This window comes from Daphnia pulicaria, chromosome 8 (assembly GCF_021234035.1).
Source record: "Daphnia pulicaria isolate SC F1-1A chromosome 8, SC_F0-13Bv2, whole genome shotgun sequence".
NCBI classification, from domain to species: Eukaryota; Metazoa; Arthropoda; class Branchiopoda; order Diplostraca; family Daphniidae; genus Daphnia; species Daphnia pulicaria.
The window spans coordinates 4,438,162-4,456,444 of NC_060920.1; the positions used below are offsets into that span (position 1 = coordinate 4,438,162).

The 18,283-nt window shown below is 42.3% G+C and overlaps 1 protein-coding gene, 2 long non-coding RNA genes and 2 other non-coding genes across 7 annotated transcripts; 4 read left to right on the forward strand and 1 right to left on the reverse strand.

Annotated features, from left to right (window-relative positions):
* Positions 1-1,407: 1,407 nt before the first annotated feature.
* Positions 1,408-3,585, forward strand: LOC124352568. 2 transcript variants are annotated; one of them, XR_006921495.1, is made up of 3 exons: positions 1,408-1,528; positions 3,424-3,513; positions 3,568-3,585. It is a non-coding gene; the product is annotated as an uncharacterized LOC124352568 (long non-coding RNA). The 2 variants fall into 2 exon arrangements; XR_006921496.1 differs by having other exon boundaries at positions 3,573-3,585.
* A 27-nt stretch (positions 3,586-3,612) lies between these two features.
* Positions 3,613-4,136, forward strand: LOC124310713. The gene is made up of 3 exons (XR_006909708.1): positions 3,613-3,637; positions 3,725-3,944; positions 4,030-4,136. It is a non-coding gene; the product is annotated as an uncharacterized LOC124310713 (long non-coding RNA).
* Positions 4,137-10,204: 6,068 nt separating this feature from the next.
* On the forward strand, positions 10,205-10,276 carry Trnaw-cca. Its single transcript has one exon. It is a non-coding gene; the product is annotated as a tRNA-Trp (tRNA).
* Positions 10,277-10,671: 395 nt separating this feature from the next.
* Trnaw-cca lies at positions 10,672-10,743 on the reverse strand. Its single transcript has one exon. It is a non-coding gene; the product is annotated as a tRNA-Trp (tRNA).
* Positions 10,744-11,385: 642 nt separating this feature from the next.
* LOC124312623 (protein transport protein Sec24C-like) lies at positions 11,386-16,103 on the forward strand. 2 transcript variants are annotated; one of them, XM_046777104.1, is made up of 9 exons: positions 11,386-11,496; positions 11,772-12,293; positions 12,360-12,822; positions 12,903-13,497; positions 13,566-14,015; positions 14,100-14,342; positions 14,407-14,585; positions 14,688-15,207; positions 15,281-16,103. In XM_046777104.1, the coding sequence occupies exons 2-9, from the start codon at positions 11,780-11,782 to the stop codon at positions 15,470-15,472; spliced, it is 3,156 nt and encodes a 1,051-aa protein (XP_046633060.1). In that variant the 5' UTR covers positions 11,386-11,496; positions 11,772-11,779; the 3' UTR covers positions 15,473-16,103. The 2 variants fall into 2 exon arrangements, with proteins under 2 accessions (XP_046633060.1, XP_046633059.1); XM_046777103.1 differs by having other exon boundaries at positions 11,486-11,627.
* The last annotated feature ends 2,180 nt before the right edge of the window (positions 16,104-18,283 follow it).

Consider the following 18,283-nt stretch of genomic DNA (forward strand, 5'->3'; position numbering starts at 1 on the left):
AATTTGACGAATCGTTTTCCCCTTCAACGTTTCCGCTGGGGACTTTGAGGTACTACTTGCTGAAGGCTGTAGTAGGCCTATGACTGCAATTCGCATATGCGTAGCGACATCAGCTCTGTCCGGAACAAAATTCAAGAATTGGCTATGGCTTTTCGGACAATAATTTAGTCATTTTCAATTGTGATTCATTTCTCATTTAACTGAATCAAGCGTATGTCTAAATCTTCAAAATCTGCAGTAGTATATCCTCATCATCCGCGCGATATTTACATGAAACAAAGGCAGTCGTAGGGTTTAAAAACACTATTTCACTCGTTTCTGACTTGACTCATCCGTGTTGAAATTAAATGCATTAGGAATTTTTGTGAACTTGGAATAAGTGTACTTAATTAATGAAGTTAAATTAACAAGTATCTGTCGACTAGGCACTGACGGGTTGTCATGTCCATTGCTTGCTCATATATTTGTTTGAAAACTAAATTCTTTCAAACATAACTTGGTCCAGCACCTCTATGTTCAAAAACATGATTATAAACCCGATAAATTCAATTTATACCATAATTACCTGTTCCCTTCATTGACTTACTTAAATTACTTTGCAATTTCCACTTCCGCATCTTCACCATATTTTCGCATTTCTTCTTTATTTGTCCACCACTTCTCCCACCAGTTGGGCATTCTATTGTTATACTTTTGTAGATTTCATCCCGTGCCTTATTTTTGTCCGTTTTTGTAACAGCTGCGATTTTTTTTGTCAGATAAGTATTGAACAGACCATTTTGCCACTTTTGGACCCCTTGTTCACTGTTTTTTTTTAAGAATTCGCGAGTGAACAATCTTTCGACTCCAGTTTGTCTGCACTCCACATGCTAAACTGTTTGAAAACTCATCCAGGATTGGTTCCTGAAACTAGGCTGTTTCTGGACTGTAAAATTTCAAAACTAAATCAGCTGTAACAGGTATGAAAATACAGACTCTGTATTAAATATAGTTCCCAGATATTTAAAACTAGGCTATAACAGAGTTTATACCCACAATGTTTTGCATGTATGTTACCAATATGTTAAATATATTCTGTGTTACATGGCTGCTACGGGTTCCGGACATCTCGTACCCAAAAATTCTCGTACTCATTTTTTCAACCATCTCGTACCAGTACGAGATGGTGGTACGAGGTGGCATCTGGCGGTAGAGAACAGTACCGGCTGGTACGAAGTGGCTGGCATAATCTTTCGGCTGGTACGAGTTGGCTGGCAGAAGTTTCCGGCTGGTACGAGATGGCCGGCAGAAATCTCCATTCTAGAGGGAGCCAAAGGGGAGCGCCGAGCTGGATGTCCGGATGAAGTCCGCCTTGAAGAGCGCCTAGCCGGTGACTGATAACTTAGTACGGCCACGGCGACCTTATATACTGCGGCTCGAGCATGCGCCACCTTGTGGTCAGTACGAGATGGCAGTACGAGATGGCCGATAGAAAGGCAACCGGCTAAGTATCCCAGCAATTATGCCATGGTATAGGATGATTATGCTTGTAATTATTCACCCTTCAATAAACTTTTTAAGAATTTTTTTATTATGTTAGCAGTGTATTTCATATTTTTCCTCAAACTTCCTTTAATGCAGGAATTATTAGGCTGTTTCATTTTTGACTTTTTTTTTAAATTTTGGGTGGACGCTCGGATTATATGTTCTTATGATAAAATGAGACTATCCACCAAGTTTGAGCTAAAAAAAATAAAATTTGATATGCGCGCCTGTCGATTTTCTCCAAAAATTGGCATTTTTTCGCATTTTTTTCGAATAACTTTTTTTCCACTAGTTATTTTTTTCACGACGCTTGCACATAAGTTTCTAATCTTGTTATAGACCTGCACACCGAATTTCATCAAGATCAGAACAAATTATATATGCGCGCCGAGCCAAAACTCTATATTTCCTTGTTACATTTGAATAGGTAGGCAAAAAACGTTAACAGACAGATAAGCCAGACTTTTTAGTAACATCAATTTTTTTTCTGTAGTCTTCAACTACTCTTCTGTTTCCTGTTCTTCAACAGAAGCCGTAGCTTCCTTAAAGTCAGTTATCAATTTTATAGCTCTTTCCGCGCAATCATTCACTACTTCTATAGTGATCGAACAATTATTTTTACCCTTCGGTACCCAAACATGTTTTCCCAAAAAGAAACTGGAGCTTGTAACCAATCGAGACGTTCCTCTTTTAAATTCAATAAATTGAAAAGAAGCCAACTCTTTGGTCCGATGAAATCAAGTAATTGCTTGGGGTAATCAATGGTATTAAGATAAATCACAGGGAATTTTGGTTTTCCGGGTGGGAAGGTTCGTGGACGGGTGTAAGATAAAAGTTTTCTGTTGAAGAACAGGAATTTCTGTTGCAGGTAGTTGAAGACTACAGAAAAAAAATTTATGTTACTAAAAAATCTGGCTTATCTGTCTGTTAACGTTTTTTGCCTACCTATTCAAATGTAACAAGGAAATATAGAGTTTTGGCTCGGCGCGCATATATAATTTGTTCTGATCTTGATGAAATTCGGTGTGCAGGTCTATAACAAGATTAGAAACTTATGTGCAAGCGTCGTGAAAAAAAGTTATTCGAAAAAAAATGCGAAAAAATGCCAATTTTTGGAGAAAATCGACAGGCGCGCATATCAAATTTTATTTTTTTTAGCTCAAACTTGGTGGATAGTCTCATTATATCATAAGAACATATAATAATAATAATAATAATGTAATACATATTTAACGTGCACTTTTACAAATAATATGGACAAAGGCACGGTAATGACTTGGGGAAGAGGAAGCATATAAATTTCAGTTTTCAAAAGCAACACGAAAGAGATGGGTTTTCAAGGAGGAGCGGAACTGTGCCAACGTTGTAGAAGATCTCACGGAAAAGGGTAATGCGTTCCAGATTGCTGGGCCAGCATATGAGAAGGAGGTGGAGCCATACTTCTTTGTTTTGATTCTTGGTACAACAAGCTCAGGACGGGAGGACAAACGACGAAGAGAACTGGGTGGCTCGTAGCGCGCGACAAGGGAAGTCAAATAGCTTGGTGCAGTACCATTTAGGCAATTAAACATAAGCAACGATATCTTGAAATCAATGCGTTGGCGGACGGGAAGCCAATGAAGGGATTTAAGACACGGAGTGATGTGGTCACGTCTATTGCAGCCAGTCGCGAGTCGAGCAGCCCAATTTTGGACCTTTTGAAGCACACATAGCTTTGATTCAGGACATCCGACCAGAAGAGAGTTGTTGCAGTCAAGAGTAGAGAGAACGAATGCATGGAGCAGTTGAGCCAGGGCATGTTTCGACAGAAATCTCTTCATCCGGGAAATACGGCTGAGGTGATAATCCGAGCGTCCCCCCTAAAATTTGAAAAAAAAGTAAAAAATGAAACAGCCTAAGGAATTATGGTTGCTGTATTGGTGAACCACACGATAGCAGACTAAAAAAGATCGTTTCCTTTGTAAACATTTCGTGTGCTGCATAGAACAGGTAAAGATTGGTCTTAATTTGAATATTTTCATTAATGCAATACATTTTTCACAGAGCAGGCAACATCCCAATTCATCAGCTTCATGTCATACGGTCTCAAAGCTTGTATATACCAGACCAGGAGGTATTCATCCAATACATAATCATTGTACGTAAGCTCATTTTTCAGCTTATTATGGCATTCTTAACATTTTATTTTTACTTTGTTTAGATAAAGACTGAGAAAATGCTAGCCAGAAGCAGAAAAGGCATTATTGCCCTCGATTGTACTACATGCTCTTTCTTGGATTGTTTGTTTTCATTAATTAACTCGTTGGCTGCCTCCAGTCTAAAAATTTGGTCTCGTTGCCAATTTAGTTTTGGCACCATACTTTCCTGCCAGAAGCCATTCTATAGTGATCTGTTGGAGGAGGTTGATCCAAAATATTCAAGTGAGACGCCACAAATATTTTTTTTTTAAGGCATAACTTTGACAGATAGATTCTCATTATGATTTACTCTTTTGGTTCTATTCAGATTCGCCGGCCGATTTGCACGAAATGTGGTAATCCCTTTTTGGAGATCGAGAGCCTTGCTGTGCTTTTGCAAATGTTACAGTTCTGTTGATCGTTCGACATTCCAAGGTCTTTTTTCGGGACAGGTAAAGTTGAAAATTTAAGTGATCGAGTAATTTTTGGATTTACTCTTACATTTTCTTTGCAGGCTAAAAGGAAATGTGTGGCACTGGCAAATGATGCCAGATTATGACAAACAAATCAAGCCTAGACGCACATTTATTCCACACCCATCTCCTTATCCTTCGTGATCAGTTTGTAACCATGTCATATTTCCCTTTTTTTAAAGCGCTGGTCATAATTCATCGTTATCTTGTTGATTGACAGATTACTCCTTTTCAAGTCGACTTTGTCGGCAAGAAAATCAGTCTGGATTTCAGTTAGATCAAGAATTAGGACGAATCTTCAAGTAAGACGAAAAATTCTTATTGGTGTTTAAGCTTCTTTTAAATTTCTAATTCGTTTTATACAGCACTCCATTTGTTACGTCCCTGAACTCGAGAGTTTACCGCATAAGTCATACTTCACTGACGAGTTAGAGCTTCAGGTGTCGCATTCGTCTGTGTGAAACACTTGTAGTAACTCACCACGGCCTGGAACATGTGATGGATTAAGAAAGAATTTACTATTGCGATATAAAGGCAAACACATTTATTGGTTTAACACATGTTTGTTCATGTTACAGATTCTGAAAATACACCTCTGGGTAAGAGAAAAACAGTTTACGACATATTAGATTTGAACCAAATCAATCGCAACAATATAATAAGAAAAATTTAGACTTTACTATTTCTGCAATTCATACTCATTAGGCATCTTGTAAGTATTGGAGCAATACTTCAACATTTCATGCACCGTAAGTTCCTCGGCTCTATATTTCTCCCAGATTTTCTTGATTCTCTCGCTGGTTCTTTTGTAACTTTTGTTCTCTGCCTCTAGTGTCTTTCCTTGAAGTATGAGTTGTTTGTTGAAAAAGGTTATTTTCCGCTTCTTTCATTAGAAGCCCCACCAAATTATAAAAATTGAGGTCACCTTTCCTTGGTGCTTTTGAATTGAGGCGCCGGTGCCACCCCTCAACGTCGTTGTTTGTGCGGACCTCTTGGAAGTAGACGCTCCATGTTTTGGGTGGCCAGGTTCTGTTCTTTATCCAAGTCTTTTCCACGTAATCCATGAATGGTCTGAAATCCATGACGGTCAATGGCGCTTTATTTTCTTCGGCCCGTTTGTCGTTGAGCTTCACGAGGCTAGCACGCAACTCTTCCGATCGCTGTTTTAAATCGTTGAAGCAGGTTTCTAATTGTTTGAAATTTGTTGCCATGGGATGAGGGGTAAACTTAAAACCTCCCTTACTATTTCCTGGATTTTAGGATCAGGTTTATAAGCGGAAGAAAGCCCAAGACTCTTTAGGTGCCGGTAAACGGTTTGAACCCAGTGAAAAGAACAACCGAATGCTTTTACGCCTTCAAAATTGTGCAGAAATGCACTCTTTACTGCGGTTTCAAAATCAAGAACTACTTCTTCTAATGCTATGGGGAAATCTGGATCGAAAAAAGTTTTGATTTTTTTTAAACGGCGTCGTAATCACTCAGCTCTTTGCCGGACATCATTATATAAAGAAGGGGAATCTGCTTTGATTTACCGTCTTTTGTTATAAAACCGTGGATACTGTAAAGCTGGGAAAAAGGTAGCTGAGCTACATGAAAAGTGCCATCAACGTACCACCTTCTCATTTTTTGAAGATCTTTGATCTGGTCGTCAGTGGCAAAAAGAAGATGACGTTTCCCTCTCACAACTACCTCACCACGATAAAAATCTTTTGGTAGATGTTCCGGTTTCAATTCAAAAAAGAGATCCGTTGGGTGCAAGGGCCTTTCGTGTTCCCTTTTTCTGTCTGCTGCACGCGCAAGATTTTCTATGGGTGGAATTATAGCTGAAGGGTTTTCTTTTACAACCGGGAAAATAAGATCTTCCGCAAGAGCATCTGCTGATTCAAAGAGATTTTTAAGAGCAACATCCTTAATTTGCTTGACTAAGGGAACCTTCAGATTTAGTTCAGGATTTGGCAGGCTTGTGAGTATCGCTAGCGCTTCCGATAGCGATATTAGAGGCGATAAACTTAAATGTAGCGCTCAAAAATCGCCGGTTAATTCTAAATTAGCCTATCGGAAACACTAGCGTTGATATCGCCGATAGTTTTTGCGATAGCGATAAAATCAGAAAACTTTTCGTCATTTTATTGTAAGAAATTGCCTAAATTTAGAGTTTCACCATCAAATTGCAGAATCAAATTATTGATTTTTATAATCTTATTGAAGACTTTAAAATTTTCGTTTTGAATCCCTTAAGTTTTGTGATCTAATCGAAAGATTCTCACACCAAAGTTTGTTTAAATTTTTTTCCCAAGCTAATATAATTTTTTCAAGCACACGAATTTTTTCAATATCGCTTTAAATATCGCTATCGCAAGCGGCGGTATTTTCTCGCGATAGTATCGGTAGCGGTATCGGCGATACAGGGTAAACTAAGTAGCGCTATCGCAACCGGTGATATTGCGGAGACTATCAATTTACAACCCTGGGATTTGGTTCATGGCAATGAGCTGTGGCACCTTCTGTGAAAATGTCCCCTAATTGCTTTACGTAGGCGGCACATGAAACTTCATTTTTTCTTCCTCGTCTAGTGCATAGCCAGGTAAATACCCCATCCTTTGTTGGAACCGATTTCTTTAAGCCGTAACGATTACCTAACCCATCTAGCAACCATAATTCCTGCATTAAAAGAAGTTTGAGGAAAAATAAGAAATACACTGCTAACATAATAAAAAAATTCTTAAAAAGTTTATTGAAGGGTGAATAATTACAAGCATAATCATCCTATACCATGGCATAATTGCTGGGATACGCTCGTGTGGCTGCATTGTGGGGATCTGTCTAGGAAAATAAATCTCGCACCTCTTCGACGTGCTCATCTTAAGTAGCGGAATGCACGAGGGTGACGTCGAATGGGAGTCGGAGGGATTGGTATCGTGCGCAATTAGAAGAATTTAACTTGTGAGAAATGGCTTAGACTGGTCTCAAACCTGCTCCAGATCTGTTTTACTCTTTAAAAACGAAGACATAATGAGGAAAAGGGAAAACAAATCTGTGCCAAATACAGAGCCAAACTAGCATTCAGTTTTACTGGAGGGAAACAGAACTGTACCTAGGTTTGGAAACAGAGACAAAACAGATTAATTTTTTCAGGTTGAAAACCGACTTGTGACAATTAAAGCCGGGCTATTACAGAGCAAGTTCAGTGTTCAATTTAACAGGGTGAAAACAGATCTGGATTCAAACCAGAACCTGGTTGAAACCAGAATTCTGTTTCTGTTATGAGATGAAACATATCGGATCACATACTTTTACCGAAAGCCCTGTAGAACAGATAAAATCCAGGCGTCATCAATTGTGTTTCCCTTCAAACATTTATCCCTTCATCACGGTATTAATACATAACACAATTTATTTTTTCAGTTCATAGATGATTTCATAAACGACGGTCATCGGGTCATCCCCATAATAATCACCCATGTGACCTACAGACTCTGTTTCATACCTGTTACAGGGTTAGTTTCCCAGGTGTAGGAGTAGCAGCCGGGTTCCGGACATCTCGTACCCAAAAATTCTCGTACTCATTTTTTCAACCATCTCGTACCAGTACGAGATGGTGGTACGAGGTGGCATCTGGCGGTAGAGAACAGTACCGGCTGGTACGAGGTGGCTGGCATAATCTTCCGGTTGGTACGAGTTGGCTGGCAGAAGTTTCCGGCTGGTACGAGATGGCCGGCAGAAATCTCCATTCTAGAGGGAGCCAAAGGGGAGCGCCGAGCTGGATGTCCGGATGAAGTCCGCCTTGAAGAGCGCCTTTTTCCAAATACCGAGATTTTAAATATTAGGGGCAGGGGGAGAAAAAAGACAGGCCATCTCTAGGACCTTTTTTTTAGACTTGGTTTTTGGAAAACCGGCAACTACGGGAGGGGGGAACAAAGGGAAAATAACTGAGAAATGAAAACTTTTCATTTTCACATCGAAATTAAAGTGATTTCTCAAATGGCATGGGGGTCAACATTGCAGATGAGGTTATAGAGCTAACGATGCTCTTTTTTTTAAGCCCTAAAGAACTCTCCTAGCCCTATTTTCCGTCCAGTACAAGAGAGCCAAAGTAGTACGATTTACTATTGGCCCTCTCGACTGTGCGGAAACGTTTACTTCCAATTTAAAAGGGACGTTCGCGTGAACGAAAAAATACCCAAAAAATATATGCTATAAACCTTAAGTCTAAGAACCCCCTGTCCAAAAATCGTTTTCGTCCGACGAAAACTCGATTTTTGGCGAATTTTCAAAATACCCGTTTTCCCATAAGCTTCTCTCAGCTGTGCGGAAACTTTGTGTAGCTACTGTATGTATCAAGGGATTGTATATCGATACAAAAATGATTCGATACATATAGAGTTGGCTAACGTCCGAAGTTGCCATTTGTGAAAAATCGATTGGACACGAAATAGTAAAATTTCTTACATGGCGGCTTACGGAGTTTGGCCCGTTTTAGTTTTAGTTTTTAATTTTCTCATTTAAGTCGTCGTTGTCAGTCATTGTAGTTGATTTATTATGAATTTTTAAGTAAAAGGCATTTGGTTTTCAAGGACAATATCCTGCCCCGAGGAAAGAGAACCCCGCGCCACCCCTTTGCCCCCTCTTAGTTTCTTCCTTCGTCTCTTCTTTCCATTCTTCCCTTGGGGCAGGAAATGGCGATATTTTTTCGTAAACACGGTAGGGACGTTTACTTAAAAATTCATAATAAATAAACTACAATGACTATCGAGAGGAAATAAATCTTAAAAGATTACCTGATAACTAAGGAATGTAGTTATCTAATTAAGAATAGCAACTGAAGACGACTTAAATGAGAAAATTAAAAACTAAAACTAAAACGGGCCAAACTCCGTAAGCCGCCATGTAAGAAATTTTACTATTTCGTGTCCAATCGATTTTTCACAAATGGCAACTTCGGACGTTAGCCAACTCTATAGGAAACAGAGAAAAGCGAAGGATTGGACCGGAAATAGGACGAAAGTCACATATACAGCAATCGGCAACACCGCTTAAAATGCATAAAAAAGGTTCGAAATGGGGGTATCACTAAAATAGTGATATCTCGGGTATCTGAACGAATTTTTAAAAAATCCTTTTTAGGATTCTGGAAGAGAGATGAAAAGTTATTTCACGAATATCAATCCCGATTATCTCGGGAAATAAAAGAACTAAAAATCGGACGTTGTTCCGTTGGAATCCTCTTTGCGATTCTGAACAGAACAGACGTATTCCTTATTTTTAAAGTTCTTTTCCGGATAACGATCCAATTTTTCGTACCCTTTTCTTATGAACAATGTCAATGCTTTTGGGTTGTGGTTGCACCAACCTGGTACTAATAAGAATCCAAGATGGCAACCTCGAACCACTCTATAACCAATATACTAAGCAACTTTAACCCTGCTTTAAAGTGAAATATATCCCAAATGGCATTCAATATTTAAACTCTGCAAAAACAGGCGAATCCGAAGTGAAAAACTGGTTAGGCCTTCGTTTTTTTAATGTTTAGGTCCAATAGAGGTGTTCTGTCCCCGTTTCTCCCCACTCGGTGGTCGGTGTCGCTGCAAGGCTGGGGAACGGCAGTCTCGCTTGCACCTTTGTGTAACTTAGATCGTTGAGATTTTATTTGGCTCAACTGGTTCCAGAAACGTACGCCAATTTTTTTTTCCATCATCACCAAACACAATAGCGAGGATGTCCCCGGAGTAGCTCCACCTCTTACGTTTGAACCACATTTTTTTCCTGTATTATTTTTTGTAAATTTTTCAATAGAAGGTGTCAACAAAAAAGAAAAAAAACTAAAACTATGACGTTGCTATCCATCATCGTGTCCCGAAGGAACAGTGCCATCTTAACGAATGTGCATTTCAAATTTTGTTGGTCGTCTGTTATCGAAACAACATAGAATCCCTTAAAAATAGTATGAAATCATTCAAGTTATGTTATGTTTAAAATAAATATTTATTCAAGAAGTTTTAAAATTTATTAATGTCAATTGATTAAAAATAAGACTGCGTGGCGCAACGGTAGCGCGTCTGACTCCAGATCAGAAGGTTGCGTGTTCAAATCACGTCGTGGTCACATATTTTATTTCTCAGAAACCGACATTTACAACGCTGGAAGGGCTTACAAATCTGGTGAACTATTAACTTTCCGAAATAGCTTTTATCGTGAATTGTCTGTAGTCGAATTGTTTTTTTTTTTGTTTTGTTTTTTTTGTTTTGTTTTTTTTACTTGTCGTTATTTTTTTATCCAATCGTAGAATGGGAAATGTAGGATTGTAGGTGTATGACTTTCCAGAAGATGTCTAATGATGGATCAGAATCAGATTCCGAGTGCAAATAATAAATGTATGAAATATGAATATTCTTTCCTTTTTTATAAGAAACCCAAAATATGATATGTTAGTAGTCAGTACAAAATAAAAATACTCATGACAAATGTGATTAGTTCTGAAATATTATCGAAAAAGAACATGACCACGACGTGATTTGAACACGCAACCTTCTGATCTGGAGTCAGACGCGCTACCGTTGCGCCACGCAGTCGTATAATATTTCAACAAGAAAAATATAAACATGTGTGGAAGAATAAATCTTACTAAGACTTCTGCATAAACGATTGTTTTATTCTGCTTTCTATCATTGCTCATCAAGCACTTTTTTTTATTCAATTTTATCAATATCAATATAATGTATTGTTGAACTCTGTGTTGTCATTTGGCAGTATTTCTCCCTCATATAATTGTTCAGTTTCCTGACGTAGTTTTTAACTCAAACTTGCAATTATCACTTAAATTTTGGAGTCTCGATCGCGATTTCAATTATTCGACGCGGTTTACGGAATGAGTTGATATTTTCAAAGTTAGTGCTCGACATCGATGTGTCGTAGTCGTACGGTCGGGTTATTATGAACTGTATCAAATTACCATCTTCCCAAGTTAGATTGAGATTCACCAAATGACAGTGTATCAATTACGTTCACGTTGCGTGTGCATTCACCAGTTTTCGCAACTTGTTTTGGATGTAGAACAGATCGTTCCAGCGACACCGATTCCATTGTAGGTTAGCTGGCTGCGGATACAGAAAAGTAGAAAACCAGGAAAACTGTATTTTTATTCTTTTCCGAAAGAGTTGTTTGTTCGCCGAGAAGAGGCTTCGTTTGTTCCCATGTTCTTGCGCAGGCGCACAACTGATTACGTGGCAGAGTGCCTTTGGGCCATTCGGATTTGTAGTCTGTCAATTGCCGACCTGAAGAACCCGGCAGACGTGGAAGTGCTTCTAGTTTAAACGAAAATTTAGGTAATTGTATTGAGCAGCTCTCTGCTAAATGCGTCTCTTTTCTCACACATTTTCTGCGGCCGACATTCTTTGCAATTCTCTTGATTCGCCAAACCATCGGATTCTCCGTACTTGGCAGATCTGTTATTTGGGTCAGTTTTGATTGGCTCGGTGTGTACTATCTCTGTGTGTACATAACTGGTGGAGTTTGACACGTCGTCCGTTCGTTCGTCGTCGTCTAGTTGTTAGGCTTTTGATTTGTAACTTTGATTTGATTTCTCTTTTGCGCTTGATAGGTGGGAAGATGAATCCCAATGATCAGTACTTCCAACAGCAACAGCCTGGCTATGGTGCTCCTCCACTTGGACAAAACTATGGAGGCATGATGGCTCCTCCAGCGAGGACACCTGTGATGCCAAACCAGCCTCAACAGTTTCCTCCAGCAAATGGACCACACAACATGAATCCTTACGGGCAGCCTTCACCCAGACCGCCCATGGACCAGTCATACGGTCATTCTCCTCTGCCACCGCAGGGAGCCAACCCACATCAACTGGCCCAGCAAATGGGTGGCATGAGTTTGGCAGACAACAGCCTGAAATCTCCAATTCCCACAATGTACCCTCCCATGAATGGAAATGTTTCCCCAGCACCAGGAAGCTTTCCTCCCAGGCCTCCCATGGCATCCAACCTTCAGGCCAGCCCGATGCCTCCACAGACACTAACTCCAGGAATGGCACTGCCAAGGCCTGGCTTGATGCCTCCTATGCAGCAGATGGGACTTGCGTCCCCACAGCAACAGTATCAGAATGGACCTGGTCAGTGCTGGTTCAACCTAATTGTTTTCCTTCCCCGTTAACCAAAGTTTACTTGTTGTTTTGCAGGTATGGAGAACATGGGACATGCAGTAAACGGTCAGCAGTTTACCAGCCCCAGACCTCCAATGGGCGGGGGTTTCCCGGCCGGGCAACCAGGTGGATTTCCTGGCCATCCGCCGATGCCATTCCAGCAGCCTCCAATGCAGCAGCAGCAACCACCACAACAGCAGCAAGGCGGATACGACAGTATGGGCAGCCGCTATCCTTCCAGTCCTAGTTATCCCCCTGGAATGTCTGGCCCAATCCCTGGACCCAATTCTCAACCTATGCCACCGCAACAACAGGCCCGACGTCTGGACCCCGATCAAATGCCCAGCGCCATTCAAGTGATGGAGGACGACAAACGGTCGAGATCTGGACCTTTCGCCACCAGCCAGAAGGGCCTCGTCCCGCCTCTGGTGACTACCCCGTTCGTAACTCAGGATCAGGGCAATTCCGGTCCCCGCTTTGTCCGCTCATCCATGTACAGGTATGAACTGGATAATGGTTTTTTTCACTAATTGTTTGAATCGATTGTTGTAAATCCAATTTCCTTTTGTTTGTTTGCAGTGTCCCCGCTTTACCCGATATGATGAAGCAAACGGCCGTGCCTTTCGGCCTGGTGATCAGCCCGTTTGCCCAGCTGGAGGAAGGAGAGCAGCCGCCTCCCGTGGTGGACATGGGCGAGCTGGGTCCGGTCCGCTGCGGCCGCTGCAAGGCCTACATGTGCCCGTTTATGCAATTCATCGACGGCGGCCGCCGATTCCAGTGTCCGTTTTGCAAGGCGACCAGCGAGGTGCCGTCTGAATATTTCCAGCATTTGGACCACACCGGAATGAGAATGGACAAGTACCAGCGGCCGGAGCTCTGCCTCGGCTCGTACGAATTCGTCGGGACCAAAGATTATTGCCGGAACAACGTCTTCCCAAAACCGCCGGCCTATATTTTCGTCCTGGACGTGTCGTACAACAACGTCAAGTCCGGCCTGGTCCACCTCCTCTGTCAGAACATCAAAAGTATATTGCAGAACTTGCCCAGAGAGTCGGTGGGCGGGCAGAAGGGCGGGGCCCGAGTCGGTTTTATCACCTACAGCAAGGAAGTTCATTTCTACAACATCAAATCGTCGCTGGCCCAGCCGCAGATGATGGTCGTCGGTGACGTCGATGTAAATTTAATTGTATTTTGTGTGTTTGAAAGATTTTGTAATTCAACTGTTAATTTGGTGGGATTTAGGACATGTTTATGCCGTTGCTGGACGGATTCCTTTGCGATCCCGTCGAGTCGGAGAACATCATCGACCAGCTGATGGTGCAAATTCCGGCCATGTTTGCCGATTCCAGAGAAACTGAGACGATCCTCGGCCCGGCCATCAAGGCCGGCCTGGAAGCCCTCAAGGCGGCCGAGTGCGTCGGTAAATTGCTGGTGTTCCACTCGTCTCTGCCCATCGCCGAAGCGCCTGGCCGTCTGAAGAGCCGAGACGAGCGTAAACTGCTGGGCACGGAGAAGGAGAAGACGGTTCTGTCGCCGCAAACGACTTTTTACAACCAGCTGGGCCAGGAGTGCGCCGGATTCGGGTGCCGGGTCGATTTGTTCGTAGCCAACAACGCCTTCGTCGACCTGGCCACCATCGGCCAGGTGGCCCGTCTCACTGGCGGCCAAGTGTACAAGTACACGTATTTCCAGGTCAGTCCAGTTAAATAAGGAGCCTTTTCAATCATTCCATTTTCTTGGGAGTTTTGATTTGCTGAATGATTTATATGATTGCAGGCGGACCTGGACGGCGAGCGACTGGTGGAAGACGTGCGCCGCAACGTGGAGCAGACGGTGGCCTTTGACTCGATCATGCGCGTGCGAACGTCGACGGGTGTGCGGCCCGTCGACTTTTACGGCCACTTTTTCATGTCGAACACGACGGACGTTGAGACGGCCGGCATCGACTCTGACCAGGCCATGACCATCGAAATCAAACACGACGATAAACTCACCGACGAGGACGGCGTTTACATCCAGGTCGGAAGAATTCAATTTGATTTATTTTGGTTTGACAAATGTTGATGAATTTTTTGGACGTCAGGTGGCGGTGTTGTTCACATCTCCGGGCGGCCAGCGTCGGCTGAGGATTCACAATTTGGCGTTGAGCGTCTGCAACCAAATGGCGGACTTGTACCGCAGCTGCGACTTGGACACGGTCATGAATTTGCTCATGAAACAATCGGTCACCAAACTGACGGAATCGTCGCCCAAGCAGATCAAGTATTGATGAACGCGACTCTACTCAATTATTCACTCGTTTCTAGACGGCCATTGATTTCATTGAATCATTTATTTGAAACTCAACCCCCCTTTTAAAAACAGGGACGGACTGATTAATCGGAGCGCCCAGATTTTGGCTTGCTATCGCAAAAATTGCGCCTCGCCTTCGTCGCCCGGCCAGCTGATCCTGCCCGAGTGCATGAAGCTCCTGCCGCTCTACATCAATTGCCTGTTGAACTGCGACGCTCTGTCTGGCGGGTCGGACATGTCGATCGACGACCGGACGTTCAACATGTTCGCCGTCCAGACGATGCACGTCGGCGCCAGTTTGGCCTACCTCTACCCGAGATTGGTGCCCATTGTGGACGCTGCCACGGCGGCCGGTGCACCCGAGCAGGAGGACCAGCAGCTCCTGCTGTTGCCTTCGCCCGTCCGCTGCACGGTGGACAAGCTGAGAGACGACGGCGTCTATTGCCTGGACAACGGAATCCATATGTTCCTCTGGATCGGATTGTCCGTCAGCCCCGAATGGATCCACGGCGTCTTTAACACGAATTCGGCGGCCCAGATCGACATTGACCGCACCAAATTGCTCGAGCTGGACAACCAACGTTCCCAGGAGGTAACCAACCCCCCCAAAAAGCCAACCTTGGAAAAGTGTAATGAAAAAATCGATTGGTCGTTTCTCTTCTCAGGTGAGGTCGGTGATTGGCCAGCTGCGCTCGACCCGACAGCGTCACATGCGCCTGACTCTGGTCCGTCCTCGAGACAAGCTGGAATTTGTCTTTAGGAAATTCCTGGTGGAGGACAAGCACGGCGACGCCAGTTCGAGTTATGTCGATTTTCTGTGCCACTTGCACAAGGAAATCCGCAACCTTCTCAACTGAAAACGCAGACTAATGAAAACTACAACAACAATAACCAAAATGTAACGGGACAGGCGACCACAACAATTCTCGTATTTTTTTTTTCTTCTTTCGGAAAAAAAAGTAGGATGACGCGGAACGATTTAGGGAGAAAGAGAAAAAAAAACACGGAAGAGCAAAAATCTGCATCGAAAATAAGAGAATAATTTGCTAATGTTGTTTTTCTTTGATTTTGTTTATTATCCCCCCCCCCCATAAAATGAGGAGAGAGCTAAAAAAAAAAAGGAAACGAGGAAATAATCCCATCTTCTAAAAAATACTTTAGAGAAAAATAAATGAGCGTTTGAAAAAGAGAAAAAAAACAAAAATAACAAAATTCCATTCATGTCGTCGACGTCCGCCATCGATAGAAGAAAGAAAAAGACAAGCCGGGCCGAGATTGCCTTATTATCAAACGCTAAGTGGACGGAGGAAATTGAAGGATAGGGAAGGGAGAGAGAAAGAAGAAGGGAAGAAAGAAAAAACGGTATAATAGAGTTGTTATCTTCATATATATATTTAGCCCAGTCTCTTTTTTGTAAACTCTTTTGGAGATCCAAACGACGGCCAATTGATTCGAACCAATTTTCCCCTTTTTTTTTCTTGTACTAGAGTTAATCATAATTGCTTGGAAAACAAATTACCATTTTCTTTTTCTTTAGGCTTTTTTTTTTCTCTTTAAACGAATGGGTGGGTTGATTATGTTCTAAACGAAAAAAGAAAAGAAAAAAACAAGTTCCAATTTTCCAACTGTACAAATATGAAATAAAAAAAAAAGTACGGCAAATATAAAATATAATATCCATCTCTTTTGAAATCAAAGACCAGAAAACGAGTTAATCGGAGAGTTGATTGAATTCCAGCAGCTCATAATAAAGCTCAAATAAGAAAGAAAAAGTATTTTGACTGGGGATATTGCCGTTTCTTTGTGCGCCCGTCTTCTTGGCTTGTTATCGATCCCGACTGCGGCCTGGCTGGGTCGTCCTATCCACACAATCCCGGCCCGCCTAGTGTTGTTGTTGTTATTGTTGGCTCTGGCGTTCCTCCTGTTGGGTCGGCGCAAATCTTCCGCTCGACCGCAATCGTAAATTGACCTCCCGACACAACAACAAAAAAACATAAATGAACGTGAAAAAAAAAATAGAAAAATATTATTTATTTATTTATTTTGATTTTGGGATTTTCTTTTGCCTGGTGCCGGAAGGAAGTGGGCGAACTCTTATTATTGCCATCTCTTCTGGCTTCTTCTTTCTTTGCTTCTTTTCTTTGTTGATATATTTATTTGGAGGCGCTGAACTGCAGACGAGCAAAGTGGGTCGTCACTATTTTGATTGTCATTTTTTTCTCCTACTAAGCTGGGTAGCTGCTGCTCTACGATTTCCATTCGACTCGGGTCGCCATGGCGACGACGAAGAAACAACTAGCCTACGAACTACCCCTCCGCTGAAAAATTTGATTTCTCTTCAAATGTGGCAGTGGAATAAAGCCGATTGCTTTTTATTTATCCATGCCAAGCAGGGAGGGAGGGAGGGAGAAATTCATTTTGAATTGCCCTGCGGCACAAATCTCGGCTATTGTTGTGTTTAGACTTAGGCCTATTGAAGATTATATAGATAGATAGATAGATAGATAGATATTGCCGATCTCCCGGAATTGATTCCTACACAACAGCCCAGAAAAAATCAAAAAATCAAAATTAAAAAAAAAAAAAAAAAAAAAAAAGAGAAAAAGAGTTGGGGGGGGGCAGATTTTTTTTTTTTGTTTTCTTTTTTTTTTGATCGGTCGGTTTGTTTGGGAATAAGGCGTCAGGCGGGAGTCACGGAGTTCGGGAGCAGTTTCTCTCTCCGGCGACTATTGATTTTCGCCTCATCCAGACATCCCACCCACCGCCACGCCACCACCACGTCTACACCCCCAGTCAGCTCGACATTTTATTCGAGAGAAGAAGAAAAAGAGAAGAAGAGGAGAGAGACTGTCGATTGGATTTCTTTTGATTTTTCTCGACTCGACGAGATTCATTCCATTTGCCAATATCAAAGCGTCGGGTTACTTGCCGAAATTCCTGCCCCCCTTCCCGACCGTCGTGTGTCACTAAAGTGGAGGATAGAAGGGGGGATAGAAGAAATGAGCGGGAAAGTGGGCGGGATTTAAAAGGGGAGCGAGCGCTGCTCTGGTCTCTCTCTGCACAATAACAACGACGTCGAATAAGACGATCCCAAGTCCCAAATTTGTCTGATTTGATATTCTTCAATCTTTCTTTCTTTCTCTTCCTTACCCCGCGCTACACATAAAAGCTGCGCGCATGTTGAGAGAAGAGAACAAGAGTCGACAAACACACACAGAGAGAAAGAAGAGAGGAAGATGGTTATCCTACACGTACGTGTCGTTCATTAGCATATTGATTGCGTGACGACTGACGATCACGACCCGGGCCACCAGATTTCCCCCTTACCCCCCAGTCTCTCCCCCTTTCCCCCCAGTCCCCCCTACAGCAGACACAACAAACAAAGCCTCAATCGACGTCCTTGCCCGTAGTTGTAAACCATAAATTCCTGCTGATTTATAGCTGATTTATAACAAAACAACTCAAATCAATGGAAAAAGAATGGAAACATGTTGGAGCAGAAATTTGCATCGAATGCCGACACCCCGGGAAAAGGGAAAAGGGGAATTTCGCCCACCCGCCCTCAAGGCCTCCTCCAACGCAATTTGTTGAGTTCGTATCGAAAGCAAAAGAAAATGTCAAAATGAATGGGCCATTTCAAGTCAATTCTCCTATACCCTGAGGGATGC

What these genes read in the sequence shown, in the direction of transcription:
- LOC124312623 (XM_046777103.1), top strand. Translation starts at nt 11,525, where the DNA reads ATGCGTCTCTTTTCTCACACATTTTCTGCGGCCGACATTCTTTGCAAT. An exon ending in TGGTCGTCGGTGACGTCGAT is followed by an intron (nt 13,498 to 13,565) that starts GTAAATTTAATT and finishes GGTGGGATTTAG; the next exon opens with GACATGTTTATGCCGTTGCT. An exon ending in TCGTCGCCCAAGCAGATCAA is followed by an intron (nt 14,586 to 14,687) that starts GTATTGATGAAC and finishes TTTTAAAAACAG; the next exon opens with GGACGGACTGATTAATCGGA.